General features: G+C 41.9%; 1 protein-coding gene across 2 annotated transcripts in view; it reads right to left on the bottom strand.

Annotated features, from left to right (window-relative positions):
• GLYR1 (glyoxylate reductase 1 homolog) overlaps positions 1–14,036 on the bottom strand; it is a 526,825-nt gene extending 512,789 nt beyond the window's left edge. For both annotated transcript variants that reach the window (XM_086941330.1, XM_086941329.1), the window contains exon 1: positions 13,969–14,036. In XM_086941330.1, the coding sequence (XP_086797456.1) occupies positions 13,969–14,018 (50 nt within the window). In that variant the 5' untranslated portion in view covers positions 14,019–14,036. The remainder of the gene's footprint in view (positions 1–13,968) is intronic.
• Between the last annotated feature and the right edge of the window lie 2,301 nt (positions 14,037–16,337).

Consider the following 16,337-nt stretch of genomic DNA (forward strand, 5'->3'; position numbering starts at 1 on the left):
TCATCCTCCTCGACCTCTCTGCAGCCTTCGACACAGTCTGCCACAGCACCCTTTTACAACGCCTCAGAAACATCGGAATCCAAGGAAAAGCACTAGAATGGATCACCTCGTTCCTCACCGGAAGAACCCAGAGAGTCCGCCTCCCTCCATTCAAGTCCGAGGCCTCCGAAATCATCTGCGGCGTACCACAAGGATCCTCACTCAGTCCCACCCTCTTCAACGTATACATGAGCCCCCTCGCGGCCATCGCCCGACAACACAACCTCAACATCATCTCTTACGCGGATGACACTCAACTGATCCTATCTCTCACCAAGGACCCCAGCACCGCTAAAACGAACCTACACGAAGGAATGAAAGAAGTCGCCGAATGGATGAAACAAAGCCGTCTGAAACTGAACTCAGACAAAACAGAAGTCCTCATCCTAGGTAAATCCCCCTCTGCATGGGACAACTCCTGGTGGCCGGAAGCCCTCGGAAATGCACCCATCCCGACAGACCACGCACGGAACCTTGGCGTCATCCTGGATTCTTCACTCTCAATGAACAGACAAGTCAGCGCCGTATCCTCTTCCTGCTTTAACATTCTTCGCATGCTCAGAAAAACATTTCGCTGGATCCCCCCCGAAACAAGGAAAACAGTCACCCACGCTCTAGTCACGAGCCGACTGGACTACGGAAACACCCTCTACGCAGGTACCACCGCGAAACTCCAGAAGAAACTACAACGAATCCAAAACGCCTCAGCCAGGCTCATATTAGACATCCCACGCAACGAACACATCTCCGGTCACCTTAAAGACCTCCACTGGCTACCCGTCAATAAGAGGATCACTTTCCGACTGCTTACCCACGCACACAAATCACTCTACGACATCGGACCAGATTGCCTCAACTCTCGACTGTCCTTCTACACCCCCTCCCGCCAACTCCGCTCTTCCAGCCAAGCCTTCGCCACTGTACCTCGCATCAACAAGACCACCATGGGAGGCAGATCCTTCTCATACCTGGCTGCCAAAACATGGAACTCTCTCCCCGCTTACCTTCGCCTCACCCAGAATCACCTAGCGTTCAGAAAGCAGCTTAAAACGTGGATATTTGACAAATAATCCACCTCCCCTTCTTAAGCGCCTTGAAACCCTCTGGGTATGTAGTGCGCTATATAAATGCTTTGACTTGACTTGACTCAAAATACCCAAGAACATGTGGAACATGTCAGGTTGATCTTGAAGAAATTGCAGGAAAACCATCTCTTTGCCAAATTAGACAAATGTTGGTTTCATGCTAGCCGAGTAACCTTTTTAGGATTCATACTTTCCCCAGAAGGCATCCATATGGATCGTGCCAAGGTATCGGCCATTGTAAATTAGAAAAATACCACCACAGTCAAAGTAGTACAATCCTTTTTAGGGTTTGCTAACTTTTATAGGAGATTCATAGATAACTTTTCTGACCTTATTACTCCTATTACTCGACTCCTAAAGAAGGGAGTAGAATTTAATTGGGATTCTTCTGCAGAGAGGGCGTTTCAGGCTCTAAAAGATTGCTTTTCCTCAGATCCCATTGTTCGTCATGCTGACAAAACCCAGCCCTATTATGTCGAAGCTGATGCATCTCAATATGCAGTTGGAGGTGTATTATCACAAAGGGACTGTCACACTGGTACTCTACATCCGGTAGCCTATTTTTCCAAGACACTCTCACAGGCTGAACAAAATTATACTATAGGGGAAAGAGAACTTCTAGCCATTAAAATGGCCTTTCAAGAGTGGCGCCGTTACCTTTTAGGATCACCTCATGTAATCACCATCTATTCTGCCCATAAGAACCTGCAATATTTCAGAAACACCAAGGCCTTGACAGCGAGGCAGTTGAGGTCGGTGTCCTTTTTCTCAGAATATGATTTCCTAATACACTTCAGACCTGGACAACAACAAGGAAAGGCTGATGCCTTATCCAGGTTAGGAAAAGACAACAAAAGCATAGTAGAAAACCCAGTCTCTATTATTTCAGAAGAGAAACTCATTGCAGAAGGAGACCGTACCCTAAACCACAACACTTTCTTGACCAACCTCAAAAAAGCTTATGCTTCCTTGTCTCGAGAGGAATGGTTAAACAGAGCAGTAAACACCATAATAGACAATCTGTTCTCTGTTCTTCCATCTCAATCATTTGTTTATACCCACGAAAGAAACCCAGACCATGATCATCCAATGGTGCCATTCCCTACCTATGGCAGGACATCCAGGAGAAGTCAAGACGAGACAGACATGTCAAAGATGGTTCTGGTGGAAAGACATGATCCAGGACATCACTGATTATGTTAATGCCTGTTTGGTTTGCGCCCATCAAAAGGCTTCCCACTGTGCTCCTGCAGGCCTCTTGCACCCTTTATCGGTACCTAATAGTCCTTGGTCAACCATTAGTATGGATTTCATCACCGACTTACCTCTGACAAAAGGATGCACTGTCATACTAGTGGTGGTAGACTTATTCGCTAAGATGGCCCACTTCATTCCCCTTAAAAAGCTACCCACATCCTTAGAACTCATTGACATTTTCATACAGAACGTGGTACGGCTTCACGGATTGCCATCCGTGATTGTTTCAGACAGAGTTCCTCAGTTTATCTCCAAGTTTTGGCAGAGTCTGTGTAAAGCTCTTCACATAGACCACAGACTGTCCACAGCCTATCACCCCCAGACGGACGGCCAAACAGAAAGAACAAATCAAACCTTGGAGCAATACCTCAGATGTTTAAATACTACTATTTCAGACAACTGGGTTCAGGCATTGCCATTGGCTGAATTTGCATATAATAATACCACACACTCGGCCTCCAAGATATCCCCTTTCTTTTTAACCAATGGTTACCATCCTAAATTCATCCCTATTGAATTACCTCCGTCCGTTTCACACACTCCAACTGTGTCAGATCATCATGCTCACCTCTTACAATTATGGAAACAGGCCAGACTTCAATTACTAGAGATTAAAGAAAACATGAAAGAGCAAGCCGAGAAACATAGACACCCAGCTCCTAGTTATAACATTGGAGATCAGGTGTGGTTATCCTCCAAAAACCTCAGATTAGAAGGTCCTCGTAAACTCCAACCCCGGTATATAGGCCTCTTTCCTATTGCCCAAATCATTAATCCTGTAGCAGTAAAATTAGCTCTCCCTCCTGAAATGCAAATACATCCTGTGTTTCACACGTCCCTTCTGAAATCCTACACCACTCCCACAGATCCTGAACCACCACCTCCCCCCCATCGAAGTAAGGGGAGAACTGGAATATGAAGTTCGACGTATAGTAGATTCTCGTCGACACAGAGGCAAATTGCAAGATCTAATTGATTGGGTGGGGTACGGTCCTGAAGACCGGACTTGGGAACCAGAAGAAAATGTACATGCCTCTATTATTGTCAGACGTTTTCAGGCCTTGCATCCATCCAAACCCAGGCCTGTGAGGAGACTTTTAAGGGGGAGAACTGTTAGAACTTGATCTACTTGCTCCCTGATAGGACTTCATCACCCATAATGCATTGTCAGGGAGCAGAGCTGTGTGCTGCCCCAGGCTGCCTGGGACTAATCATGTGACGGGGAGGTTCTTAAGCCTCCCGGTGTCTGCTACCGATGCTTGGCTTTCTTGCTAGCTTCCCCTACCTTGGTGGTGTTTTGGAAATCCTTGTAATAAAACTCCTCCATGTTTGTGGTGGAATTGTGAGGCTAATTGTGACCTTGCACCCTTGGTTTGGATCCAGCCTCATTCTGCGCATTTTCACGGTCAAACCTTCCTTCATCTGGATTGAATTAAGAGGCGTTACTCCATGAGCCGAGTTCCTTTCTGGTGGCCGTGATATTTAACTCTTGCCTGCTCCCTCTGTTTTCACTGCGGGAAGTATTTCAATGCTGCGGTGAACGCGTGCGTTTAACGAGATTCACTTTTCCAATAGAAGCGGTGCTCGTGCTGTGTTTATTTTTGTGGAGCACCCTTTCTTTTTGTTTTTTGGAACCAAGTCAACCAAAAAAAAACTTTATTGAAAACGAGGACGCGATCAAACACATCGGGCCTCTCATTTCTTATTTGGACTAGAGTGGAGAGACATTCAGTCAACACGGGAAAGTCTTCATGCAAAATTGGAAATCCCGAACTTTAGAAAACATTGTTATAGCGCACGTTTTTTAGGCGCGTGTTTCGCTCTTTGTCAACTGCCATTCAATTAGTGAGACTGCGGGCGTTCTTTATAGCGCATGCCTGTTATTTTCCGGGATCATTGGAGTCTATGGCAGTCTTACTTGTTTTCTTTCGTTGGAGACCATTGAAGACTGGTGACTGGTAAACGTTATATGGACATCACCCTATCAGTCCTATGTTCAGGTAAGCATGGGGTAGCACACACGCCCAGTTAGAATACAAGATAAAATAGAGCATTAGTATAATTAATGAAACCCTGTTCTTCATTTGTGTGTTTTTGTATTCATACAGAGCCAGCTTCTCCTCCATCCTGAATTCTACTCCATTTATGCATACTGATGTATGTGGTAATACATCAGTTCATGGTCTCCTCTTTTTCAGTGGCTACTTATCTCCAGTGAGTTCTCAGTCTTCACTGGGAGTTGGTAGTTTCTGGAAAAGTCAGACACTTGCTTCGCTTCCGGGGAATTGCGACTTCTGCTGGGCACTCCGGTAGAATCCTGACAATTTATGGCTCAAATGAGATACTGGCTTCCACCTCCAGCTCATTAACTCGGCAGGAAATAGCCCCATTTGTCTTCAACGAGGTGAATATCGAGAGAGCAATAAAGGAGACCTCTAGTAATAAAGCACCTGGTCCTGACTGTGTCCCTGCAGACCTATATAAACGTGATCCTAAATTCTGGCCGAAAATATTAGCAAATGTTTTTAATGCATCTGGAACGCAAGGGTTTCCCGTATCCAGGTGCCATTCAATTATTATCCCAGGTTTTAACTAAGGCCAGAGAGGGGACCCGTGGTGTTATAGACCTATATCACTGATGGACTCGGCAGTAAAAATACTAGGCAAGGTGGTACTAGTTAGAGTTACAGAATGGGCTTTTGACAATAAGATTTTATCCAATTTACAGTACGGATTTAGGCAAGGCAGAAGTACCATGGACCAGTGTCTTAATTTAAGCAAATACACTATGACTAAAGAAGGTTCCCTGCAGATGGCTTTTATGGATTTATCCTCAGCGTTCGACCTGGTTAACAGGTCGAAGCTGTGGAGTATCTTGTTGGAAATCAACAAAAAAATAAACTAAACACGGATCAATGCCGATCTTCATCTGGACCTTTTAGCATCAGTTAGGATTTCCCAGGATGGCAAATGTACTAGGGCTTTTAAATCAGAAAGGGGCGTTCGTCAAGGGTGTAGATTGGCACCTTTACTTTTTACACTCTATATCAATGCCCTGGATAAATCTTTAGCTGAGGCGAGCCCGGATATCCCGCATGTAGGAGATTGCCTAATTCCAGTCCTCCAATACGTGGATGATGCTGTCCTTTTAGCTCGTACTGCGGTAGGTCTCCAGAGGCTATTGGATGCCTTTGGGGCATACATGCAGTCTTTAGACCTAGCTGTGAACACTGGGAAGTCTCATATTATGACAACTGGTCAAAGAATTAGAAAAGCTAAATCATTTTTACTTTAATGGGGTGGAAGTGACCAGGGTGACCTCTTTGACATATCATGGGGTTCTATTTGATGATAGAGGCTCATTGGCCCCCCAAGATAATTTTTTTTAAATGCATTAACTAGATCCACGACAGTTTTATTGCGGTTTGCCCAGCACCTTGGGGCTAGGCCTGTAGAGGCCATTCTCAATATACATGGATCGAAATGTCTGGCTATTGCGGCATATGGCTCATCTATATGGGGATTTAAACGGCAGCCAGGGGTGCAAACAGCTGAAAATCGATTTTTACGTAGCCTCCTGTCTGTACCTCAATCAACCTGAGCCTTTGCCATTCACCAGGAATTGGGGCTGGGTTACGTCACGGATATCTTGAGTACAGCCACGTTACTTTGTTGGCTTTAAACCTGGCTTAATCCACAATTGACCTTGAACCATCAGATTTTGCGGGATTGTGTCAAACTGGACAAAGCTAGTAAAATCAAGTGGCTGTCTTATATCAAGCATATGTTATTTAAAATGGGGCGGCCAGTACTATTTGAAACCTCGGAAAGGATCAGTAAGGAAGACGTGAAGTGGGTCAAAATTAATTTTATAAATACATTGATGATGTAACGGGAAGAACAGGAGCTACAGAAAACTTTAGTTAAGGCTCATTTTTTGACAAAAACGACTTTGTTAATTGAACCCTACTTGAAAATTGTCACTAAGCCTTTCTATCTCTGGCTACTGACTAGGTTCTGTTTTAATCTGATTCACTTCTCATTGGGTGATCATCCGGGGTGGTGTAAAACGGAGGATGCAGATCCGTGCCAATGCGATAATTATTCTGCACAGGATACTTTACACTTATGAGGTTCTGCGATTTTTATAATGATATTCGTAGCAAGTTGTTAGTCCCTATATTGACTGGAAAGGGCTTTTTACAAGTCAGACCTGCGTACCTTTAACGCAAATGCTGAGTAACTCCAAGGATATTTTTAATATTGCTCATTTTCTGGTTGCTGCAGTACGAATCAAGAAAAAAAGATGCACTAGGTTAAACAATGTAAACATTTTATTGTTAATATTCTATGGAATTTTTTAAACCTCGAGATATCTGGTTCTTCTGAAACAGACATAAGCTATTGTTTTATATATATATAGCTCAAATGTTTTTACCGGAATGTGTCTTTTGTAAATTGTGCATTGTACTTTTACGATTTTAAATAATCGAATAAAGTGGATTGAACGAATGAACGACCGAACATAAGGCAAAAGGAATCTCCTGTGACATAAATACATATGACACAGGCTCCTATTTCCCCATACATCACATGTATATGCATATATGTTCATGCATCCCCAAAGGCCATGCTCTCACTGACAAACATGGCAGCCCTGTCAGAGCCCCTAGCCGAATTATTTGGTTCAAACCATAGTATCTGGTTTTGTCGACTAAGTTAAAAGTCAATTATGCTGGGCGTGGGAGTGTCAAGTAGCACTATGAGAGTGGCTTGGCCTTCAGTAGCTCACACAAGTTGTTTACAAAAGGAAGTGATGTAACAACATCCTTTTCTATTTGTAGCAGACAAGGCCACTGAACATAGAAAGAGTGACGTTGTCTGAAGACATGTAGAGAATGCACTGAGGCTAAGGATTATGGGGCAGATGTATCATCCTTTTTTTTGTCGCAAACGCTGCGATTCGGAAAATAGCAGCGTTTGCGACAAAAAAAACGGGATTTGGTATGTAGCATGCAAAAAGCCTCGCAATATTAAGGAATCGCAAATTTAGCGATTCCTTAATATTGCGAGGCTTTTAAGAAATAGCAAATTGCGATTTTAGATTTGAAATGTATCAAGCATTTCAGTGTTGCGATTTTTGACTAAGAATTCGCAAATTACCATCAACTTGTAGTTGGTGGTAATTTGCGAATTCTTTTCAAAAAGCACTTTTTTTTAATTCTAAAGGTACCATATGACGCTCATACATGCCCTTAGGGCATGTATGTGCGCCATATGCATGTACATGTAAAATTCAGGGGTGCAGCAGGGTGTCCTTAAGACACCCTTGCACCCTTGAAATTATTCTCAATTTGCTATTAGCTAATTGCTAATCGCAAATTGAGTATAATTTTACATTCATTTCTATGGGCCTCCTGGCCCATAGAAATGAATGGGAAATTATTCCTTAATTGCGATTAGCAATTTGCTAATCGCAATTAAGGAATTCTAAGGAATCGCTAAAAATAGCGAAATTCTACATACATACCATTTTGCACTTCTCAAATAGCGATTCCTTAACAATTGCTATTTGAGAAGTGCAAAATGGAATCTTGACACATCTGCCCCTATGATCTGAAACACAAACACCTAGGACGAAACTAATTGAACAAACTTTATTGAATTTCTAGCCTCTCTTTAGAACAACTGCCTTTTTGGCATGCCCTTAGTAGCATACCTAGATAACCTCCCACTAACATCTATTTAATTTACTGTAGAACAGAAATCGTCAAACCAATGAGCCAATCTTGACAATGGATTTGGAGATTTTTCCATCATCCACAAGAGTGGCAGCTTTTTAAACTATAATTTGAAGTCCTACTCGTCTTTTCCAGGTCCTTCCAGACTCGTATGAAGTCCAGGACAACTAGCAGGAGCAATGACACATAAAAAACAAACCCCTAACTCATTCACAATCACACTTTACTAACCTATCTACTCGCTGTATTATCTTCACAAAAAGATTTTCTATCAGTCAATGAATACAGCCAATTCCCCCAGAGAAAGCAGTCCTCTTTAATTACTAAAAATAAACTTTCATTCAGTACGAGGGCTGTTCTCGAATAGGCATGGTAAACAATTATTGTCAGATCAACAGTACTGTTCTCAGCATGGATGTTATATTAAGTATTAATTCTTCCTTCCACATAAAGCAGCTCCAGCACTCAGAAGTATGGCAGAATGCAATGGAACTTTGCATCAAACTAATTAAGGATCTTGTACTACAGTTCTTAGGATACATTTATTCTTTATGGATCACTGGTGTCTCTGCATTTTGCAATTGAGGAATTACCAACATCTTACAAGGTGATCTAAATACACCAGAGAGGGTCCGCCTCCGATAGCTGCCCCATACTTTAAAAGTCCTGTGTAAATATTGTCTAGGAATAAAGCTTCACGCCAAAGTCGTACAGCAAGGACTCTCTTTGTTACTGTCACTATATATGTCAGAAACCTTCATAAAGCAACAAGCTGCATTATTTGAGTATGCTGTACATTAGAAGGAACAAAGATGGGATTAAAGAAACCCTACAACTACCATTGAATGCAGACTCAAGAATAGGAGTGGAATCATCCCTCAGGATATATATTGAAAAGTATCTTCATCTATTTGATGATGAAGAATCTGGAAATTTCTATAATAGTTAATAGTTAATTGTTAAGCGCTCCAACAAAACACGGAAAAATTATAACACACACTTTTCAACACTACAGAATTCCTGATTTTTTTCCAAGGTAAAACCAATAAATACCATGGTAACAGAGTGTGGTATTTTAACAAATGTGAGTAGACATCCTCCAATGCCCCACTTTGCAAGACAAAAGGGATGCAGAATATTGTAGGGATCTATGGGACAATTATCAACCTACAGCTTTTAGCACATCGGTGCAATGCCAGCTATATCTACTATGGGAAAGGTCTTGGACAGCATCCGCCTGTAGAGTATGTTTAAAAAGTTGTTTATCAATGGAAACCATATACAAATGATCGCTGAATACCATTTTCTCTGCACCAGCTAAAAAGAATTGCAAACTCAATGAAATATGAAATCCCCATGACAAAAAAGTAGAACTTCATTACAGAAGAATTAATCAAAGCATTGCATCTTCATGTTGTCATGCATATTGGGCAAAAAAAACACTGCTCTTAATGTAAGAGCATCCATCCACCATCTTACAAGGCTTGCATCACATACTGTAAAATTAGAAATCCTCTCAGTAGTTCCCATCCTGTCAGGATGCATTCATTCCAAAAAAATACGAACACACAAGAGTGCTAAACCAATCGAAATCAAAAGATTGCACTATTCAGCATGCCACACTTCTAGAAACAGATGGGACCACCCAATCAACACTGGAACTGTAGTATCCTATAAAAAAGAAACGCTTCATGCGATTATTTTAAGGAAGCTCCAAGGACAATACCATGTTAAAAAAAAAGGCCACACTGCCCATTTCACACAGAACTCACAATGCTCTCCAAAATGGAATCCACTGGGTGCGAAAAATAAAGATACCCCTGTTGTGTCGTAGCATAAAGTTTTAACATAACTTACAAGAATGGCAACACTACCCACTCACTAACAAGATACTTTATGATCCTAATTTTCCTATTTGAAGGAATCTACTAACCTCCTCTAGAGATTCACCAGGCCCCATCTTCTTGTGGTATCCTATCCCCATTCTTCTACTTGAAATATTAAAATATCTACTTGCCCATGGGAGAAGCTGCTTCATAAATCTACTTTTCCTGTAAAATCAAATCCACTTTTCCCCTTGTTGCCAAGTAATACGGCGATAAATTATGGCAGCAAACATATTATATAAGAGCTCTGATAATAGCCTCTCTGGTTATACAAGGTTCATACAATAGTAGCGTTGGAATTCTAGCAATTCACTTCTTTAGCCATCTTTCCACAGATCTACATCCTGGGACAGGAGATAGCGTTAAGCAATAATTCCAGGGCTGGAATGTGCTTTTGAGTCTGTGCATCCCTACTGATTTGCATGGTTTAGGGGTTTTCACCAGCTCTTCTCTAATATTTTCCAATACTGAGAACGGCTGGAAATGTACTCCTGACTAGAAGAAATAAATAGTCTTCCAGGGTTGTAAATGCTCAACAGATTTTCACATGAGCAAATCTACACGTGCATATTTGCACGTGCTAGAATGCAGTTCACAAATATTTTTTAGAAGTGTTTTTTTCTGACCTACTTTTGTAAATTATTATGAATTCATGAAAGCCGCAAATCTGCACTAATGCAAAGACATTAACTATGGGTGCACTTTTGTTACTTTATTTAGGTATTGGGCCCCTAATTTGGTCTTGAGTTCACCAAGACCTTTTATTTTTAATAATTTCAATAGCTCGCTCTATTTAAAGGCTGGCTTCTCTGTGGGTGACAGCACTCTACGCTTTCACAAGGAGCATATTGGCACAGAAAGTAGTTGTGTTCAGTGTCAGGAACTACTGGGGCAATGTGTGCTTTTTGAGACCAAAAATTACTTTTTGCCAAAGTTTGTTATAATGATGAGGGCCTGCCAGCTCCCACGACCATAAAGTTTAACAAAAACAAGACGTGAATTGACAAAAAAACAAAAGGCTGATGACCAGCGTCAGACCCATTAGCTTTGCCAATGATTGTTTATTTTCGTGTTTCCCATAATCTTGTTGAAACTAGTTGCACTGGTTTTCCATTATGAATATGTTTGGGGGATTACTAGCATTAAATTAACACACTTTACTAGATGAATTCTCTGAGCAAACAGGAACTAAAAAATGATTATCTGAGGGCGAAATCTGATGTACGAAGTAATGCTACCAGAGAATATTCCACACATATTTTTCATTATTCATTGAAAGATGATAGACGTGGTATACCCATGTACCTCAATGTTATCCATAGACAGTCTCATCAGTTTGTTTTCTCAAGATTGAGATTAGGTATAGCACATAACCTGGTTGCCTTCCCCACAATGAAATCTCACCCGACCACTGCATGTCCATGTGACGGTTTCACTAAACAAAGCACACCGCACTTTTTACTACTCTGTCCTTTGTACAAAGCGCAGCGTATTTGTTATCTTAAGCCTATGTTCCTTAAATACTCCATGTATACTACAGGTAATGCCATGAGGCTTTTATTCTCACTCTCGAGTCCAGATATATGTTTTTTTACCGCTACTTTCATTTTGAAAGCTATTAGAGCAAGACTTAGTATGGTTTACCCGTAAATGTATGTGCAGCAACTCCCACACCATATGCCAAAGATCTCCCTGTTCATTATGTTCATTATTTTTGCTTGTCATGTATATGTAATGTTTTAACTGTATACTTTTATGATGTTTTTAAAACATTCGAATAAAGTTTATAAACTGAAACTGAAACTACTAGATGATGCTTCAAAGAAAAGGTAGTTACAATTTCACAGTAGTTTAGCAAAAAAGTTTTTTTCTAGTTTCTTTTTTGTGAACATTTATTTTGAAAGTAAAGACTAATCAATCTTGCTTTCAAGCATTATATGTACTCTTATATTGTTACATTTTCCAAACATGTATACAAACTATTATACTGGATCCACTGTCAACATTGCAGTACGAGCTTACATTTCCTTAGTGCGTTCACCCTAATGCTCCCTAATAATAAAGACTTTTCATTAACCCCTTCGCTGCGGGGGTAATTCCCCCATGGAGAGGGGGGGGGGGGGGATCATTGCGGCGCCACAGTGCTCCTGCTGAGCTGGTCTCGTCAGGACCCCGCCCACTGATTAATTCGCCCGCACAGGCGGGGAATTAATTGCACGTGGGTGGAGCTGCATCGTTATTACGAGACCAGCTCGTCATGAGCACCGCTCCACCGTGACCCATGACGAGCTGATCTCGTCACGAGCACCAAAGGGGTTAATGAACCAGGAATACAAGTTCGAACAGCATTAACATATGAACATGTTGTAAATATGTTAATGTAGACAGCAATACACTTCTTTGTAGTTACAGGGTAGGATTATTAGATTACAGCAGAACACCACAACTCGTCAGCTGACCAGACCTTCAACTGTCAAGTCTGGAAACTCCAAGTACAACATAGAATGTAGACAGGCATTGTGGGAGCATTGTGGGAGGCTAGTAGGTAGGAGCATAGTGGAAAGTGTGATGACAGCAGGGGGCCATGTTGGAAGGAGAACTAGTTTACTACACATCCTCCTCCTTTATCTAGAAAAGACAAATGACCGCAGATGGCCATGTTAAGGGGAATATGTTTACTACAGAACACAAATATTACTCTAAGCGCAGATAATGCCCTTCCCTGATCCATAATGTGGAACTGTAAACTGCCAGCCAAAAGCGTTTGTGCTACAGGGGGTTGGGCCTACTTGTCACAAAGACAATATAAACATTAAAACATGTTATCCTTGACCCCAAACAATATGTACTGGGACTCGGGCCATAGCAATTCCACACCCCTGGTCTATCTCCTCTAGAGAGCATCAGTGGTATTTCACCACCTCCTGTGGGTATTGTCTGAGGCATTGACCGACTAATCCCACTCCATCTCTTCTAGGGATCCTATGGAAATACTTACTCTTCTACCAGAGAGCCATGTCTCCTTTAAGTATATTCAGTAGCTTGTTAAGCGCTCCAGAGTCCCCAAGACATGCCCAATCTTATGCCAGAACCACTCCATGGCAAACTCGCGGCCCACTAAGGATCCTGCATATTCACTTTCACACAATCACAGATTCTCTGTGGCACCCGTGACCATTGAGGATCATCTCCGATATGTCCTGCACCCGAAAAAGCAAGTTACCTTCTAACGTCGCCTGTTCACTTTTCTCTCATCCATGGAAGACCTGACCTACATCCGCAATTACTGACTGGCTAGTACCAATTCCTAAAAAGAACCCCTCACGTCTCGTTCCGAAGATTCTCCCCAGGTTAAACTATCTCCTCCTTATGTATAGTCAGCCTTATTTCCAATACGTAAGAAATCAGCAATGACCGGTGCCCCTTACCTGTGTAAACCAATATGGCCTACTAGGATTCGACCCCCTGCAAACAGGACCTGTGCCTTCTCCTGAAGTGATCTGCTGCCCAACCTTTGGCGATCTTATAGTTTTTTTAAGGACCCCCCCTCCCAATGAGTTGCCCTGTATCCTTCGTGGTATTTATTTATTTATGCATTTTTTATAAAGCGCTGACTTTACCCAAAGAGTGTCACAGCGCTGTACAATAGAACTCATGCAATACTCCGTATCCTAAACATCCCGCTGACCGCTCCAAGGACCCTCTTAAGCCCGAACCTATTCTCATCCAAGGGCATTCTCAGATCTGCTCTAGCCTCCTACAAGGACCATTTGTGATTCACTCGCATCCTCTGTCAGTGATACTGCACGCTTGCACCACTCTCTACTGGGATCCTCTGTGGCCTGCTCCCTTCTCAGGGACCATTCCAGACTATGCAGAAGAATAGCTAACATCGCTCACTCTCCCGCTGAGTCGGTCCTCCCCCGGGTGTACTTCTTTGCACCAGATAGCTGTACTCACCACACCAAATCGCCTTGTCGCAGACTTAGCCCCGCCACCGTAGCAGCCATTTTACCGATCCTTGGTCTGCGTGAGACTAGCCGCGCGTAGCATCTCGGGATCCGGAAGCCACGCCTCCTCACGTCCGCCAAACAGAACAGCGACGAAATCGAAATGAAAAAAGGCAAAAACAGATGACAGCAAAGTACAAGGAAATAGAGAAAGGACACACAACGACTAACAAAGAGCTAGAGTGCTAACATTACTAATGATAGCACAGACCGATATTCTTAGGCGACATGTTTATTTATGAATTCTTTCTTTTTATATTTGTAAATAGCGCGAACAATATGTTGCCAAAACGCTTTACAGTAGAGCTATTTCCTTACATGGATAGTTACAGAGAGTTCAAAAATTACCAATCATTACCAAATATAGTTACAAACTCTCTAGAATTACAAAGGAAGCAAGTTATACATTAGTTATGAGATATGTAATAACGAAGGGTTCAAACAGCGGTGATTGTTGTAGAATGAACGTTCAATAAACGAGGAAAATAGAAGTGTATTAAGTATTTATTCATGTATAACGAGCTTGCGGGAGGGAGGGAACAGCTGTCAGGAAGGTATCAGAGTCGTCAGGTCAAGTGTGCACGTCATATAAATAACAACACAACATTCCAAAGTATGTCATCAAGATAACCAATCACAGTTGAGGGAAGGAGGAAGAGCAGGGAGTCTAGAGGAAGACTAGACCTGCAACATCTCCCTTTTATCTAAATAAAGATGCAAATACTTATAATAACTCGTAATCTTTGAGGCCTGTAGGTAACTTAGATATTCTCCCTATACCTGGTACAAGTACCCTCCCAACCTCCATGACATTTAGCGCTTTCTACACCGGGTACACTGGTAGCACTGGGTTTGGGATCAGACTCACAGTCAGCGATAGCTTGTCTCTCGGCTACACTGCCCTCACCATGCCTCTCTTCAATATCAGTAACAGAATTCCTCACATCATCTCTAAACATTTCCCCGTGCCATTGTTAACAGGTTGACAAAAGGACTCTTCGTGTGAGAAGGTAACTTGTTGATCATCTTCACCTGAATAAGTATTCAACCATGAAAATTCCCTGTCAAACAGTTCTTTGTTGTTGATTCCTTTAAACCATAACTCTACTTGGTTTTTCTTCAAACGTATGGCATCGCTCTTATTGCGCCATCCCAGAAATGTCAAACAAATGACACTATCGGTGACTTCGACCACCTCTTCGGGGTCATAGTACTTGGACTCTCCTTTGAGTTGGCCATCATGTCATTTGATAAGAGCCCAATCACCCTTGCTAAACTTTTTGTTAACAGCCTTGTGTACCTTGTCGTGATAGACTTTAGCTTTGGCTTGGCTATCAACAATCTTCTGCTTAACATGAATCTGTTCATCACTTATGACCACAGGATCAGGTAAACACGACTCAAACCCTTCAATTTTAGGCACAATCTCATTATCGCAACTTCTTCCCCTCATTAAAAAGAACGGGGAAAAACCTGTTACACTGTTTGGGGTAGAATTGTATGCAAATACTCTGTCCTGGATGATTTTTTTTACTGGAATATTAGAAGACACTGCTAATTGGATGCCATCCTTGATAAATCGATTCACTCTTTCAATTTGCCCATTAGACTTTGGGGAGTATAAAGGAGTTTTCTCCTGTCGAATGCCATGCGAGTTCAGAAATTCTGTCATTTTGTTGGAAGTAAGCTGCTTCCCATTATCTGATACCAAAATGCGTGGGCTTCCTTCAATGGAGAAACATGTGTCCAAAAAGTCAATGACAGAATCTGAGTCAATAGTTTGGACAAATTTATGGTATATCCATTTGCTGTAGTAGTCACTCATCACGATGAGAAATCTGGATTCCCGGTCCAAAACTTGGAAAGGTCCAGCCATGTCAATAGCAATCTTGTACCACGATGAATTTGGGATGGATACCAATTGCATCTCCTGGACTCTGGGCTTCCAATGCTTGTCGGATCTAATACATACAATACATTTCTCCACAAATAGGTTAACATCAATGTCCATCTGGGGCCACCAATATTGTTCCTTTAGTCTCTTTTTGGTCATGGTGGCACCTAAATGAGTATTGTGGGCAGTAGCTATCAATTTGTTTCTCAGTTTAAATGGAGGAACTAATAAGTCACCCCTCATTAGAAACCCATCAACACAACTTAATTCGTCTGACACTTGAAAGAAGGTTTTGAACTCTGGAGACAAATTACGAACAGGGGGCCAATTGTGAGACATGACATTTTTAACTTTCATTAAAACAGTATCGGAATTCATGGTTTCTATCCACTCATTTTCTAACATTGCATTACCAGTTATTTGAA

Source organism: Lissotriton vulgaris, chromosome 10, assembly GCF_964263255.1.
Source record: "Lissotriton vulgaris chromosome 10, aLisVul1.2, whole genome shotgun sequence".
NCBI lineage: Eukaryota > Metazoa > Chordata > Amphibia > Caudata > Salamandridae > Lissotriton > Lissotriton vulgaris.